The sequence below is a fragment of the Lactuca saligna genome, chromosome 6, assembly GCF_052625555.1.
Source record: "Lactuca saligna cultivar CGN05327 chromosome 6, ASM5262555v1, whole genome shotgun sequence".
In the NCBI taxonomy this organism is placed as follows: Eukaryota; Viridiplantae; Streptophyta; class Magnoliopsida; order Asterales; family Asteraceae; genus Lactuca; species Lactuca saligna.
In genome coordinates this window covers 142,472,294-142,473,557 of record NC_136422.1, presented here as the reverse complement: position 1 = coordinate 142,473,557, position 1,264 = coordinate 142,472,294, and the positions used below count along the sequence as shown (strand labels likewise).

General features: G+C 43.7%; 1 protein-coding gene across 1 annotated transcript; it reads right to left on the bottom strand.

The window, feature by feature from the left end:
* Positions 1-805: 805 nt before the first annotated feature.
* Positions 806-1,264, bottom strand: LOC145002962 (uncharacterized). The gene has a single exon (XM_078962140.1). It carries the CDS (start codon positions 1,262-1,264, stop codon positions 806-808), a length of 459 nt encoding a protein of 152 aa, XP_078818266.1.

Here is a 1,264-nt window from a genome sequence, read left to right as displayed (position 1 = left end):
ATAATATATTAATAATCTCCAAGTGTTATTTCTCTCATTTAGTCTATCCAATTGCATGGTGCCATGCAACCCAAATGGACCATGCCGGTTCGGGTCAAGTACATACCAGAAATAGTTATGGACTTAGACACCTTATCCAACAAAAGCAATAATAACTATGGCCCGATAGTCTTTCTAACATTTGATCAATAAAAGGTAAGGGAAAATGGTCTTTACGAGTGGCATCGTTTAGCTTTCGATAATCGATGCACACTCTCCAACCGGTTACCGTTCGTGTCGGGATTAGCTCGTTCTTTTCGTTGGTTATGACCGTCATCCCTCCTTTCTTGGGCACCACTTGGACCGGGCTCACCCATGGGCTATCAGAAATGGAGTAAATGATTCCTGCATCTAAGAGTTTGACCACTTCCTTCTTGACTACTTCTTGCATGTTCGGGTTCAACCTTCTTTGGTGTTGTACCACCGGCTTTGCTCCTTCTTCTAGATTGATCTTGTGAGAGAAATAGGATGGGCTTATTCCTCTGATGTCGGTGATGCTCCATGCTATGGCCCGTTTCCACTTCTTCAACACTTGCACGAGCTCCTCCTTTAAATACTTTGACAAATCAGAGGCTATGATTACTGGCTTTTGATTGCCTTCTTCCAGAAAAGCATACTCCAAATGGTCTGGTAACGTTTTGAGCTCTGTTCGTTGGTTCTGAGTGACGGACTCCCTGAGTGCAGGTAAGGTACTCGGCGAGTTGGTGGCTGCATTCACGAATTCTGACTTTTCTTCAGATATACTCGGCGAGTAGATCGGTCCTACTTAGCGAGTAGGACTATCATATTGCTTCATTAGCTCTTCATACTCTACTTCTTCCAACAGTCTTTCAATTTCTATTAAATCTTTTTCTGGATCAAATGCTTCATCTAAAGCTGTAAACTTGTTGGAATCTTCAGGTATGTCTTCCTCCAATAGTTCGTCAAGCATATCTACTGAGAATGTCGTGCCGTCACTGCTCCTAGAACACTTCATAACTTGGTCCACCCCGAATGTCACTGAATCGTCTCCGACCCGCAAGGTGAGCTTTGAGTCTCTCATGTCTACTATAGCGCTGGCCGTGTTGAAGAAGGGCCTTCCAAGGATGATTGGTACTTGTGGATCCGCCTCCATGTCTAGAATGATGAAATCAGCAGGAAAGACAAATTTATCCACTTTCACTAGTAAGTCTTCGCATATACCTCTTGGGAAGGTGACTGTCTTGTTCGCCAAATGTATTGCCAT

Coding starts and splice junctions, on each gene's coding strand:
- LOC145002962 (XM_078962140.1), bottom strand. CDS start 1,264: ATGGCAATACATTTGGCGAACAAGACAGTCACCTTCCCAAGAGGTATA.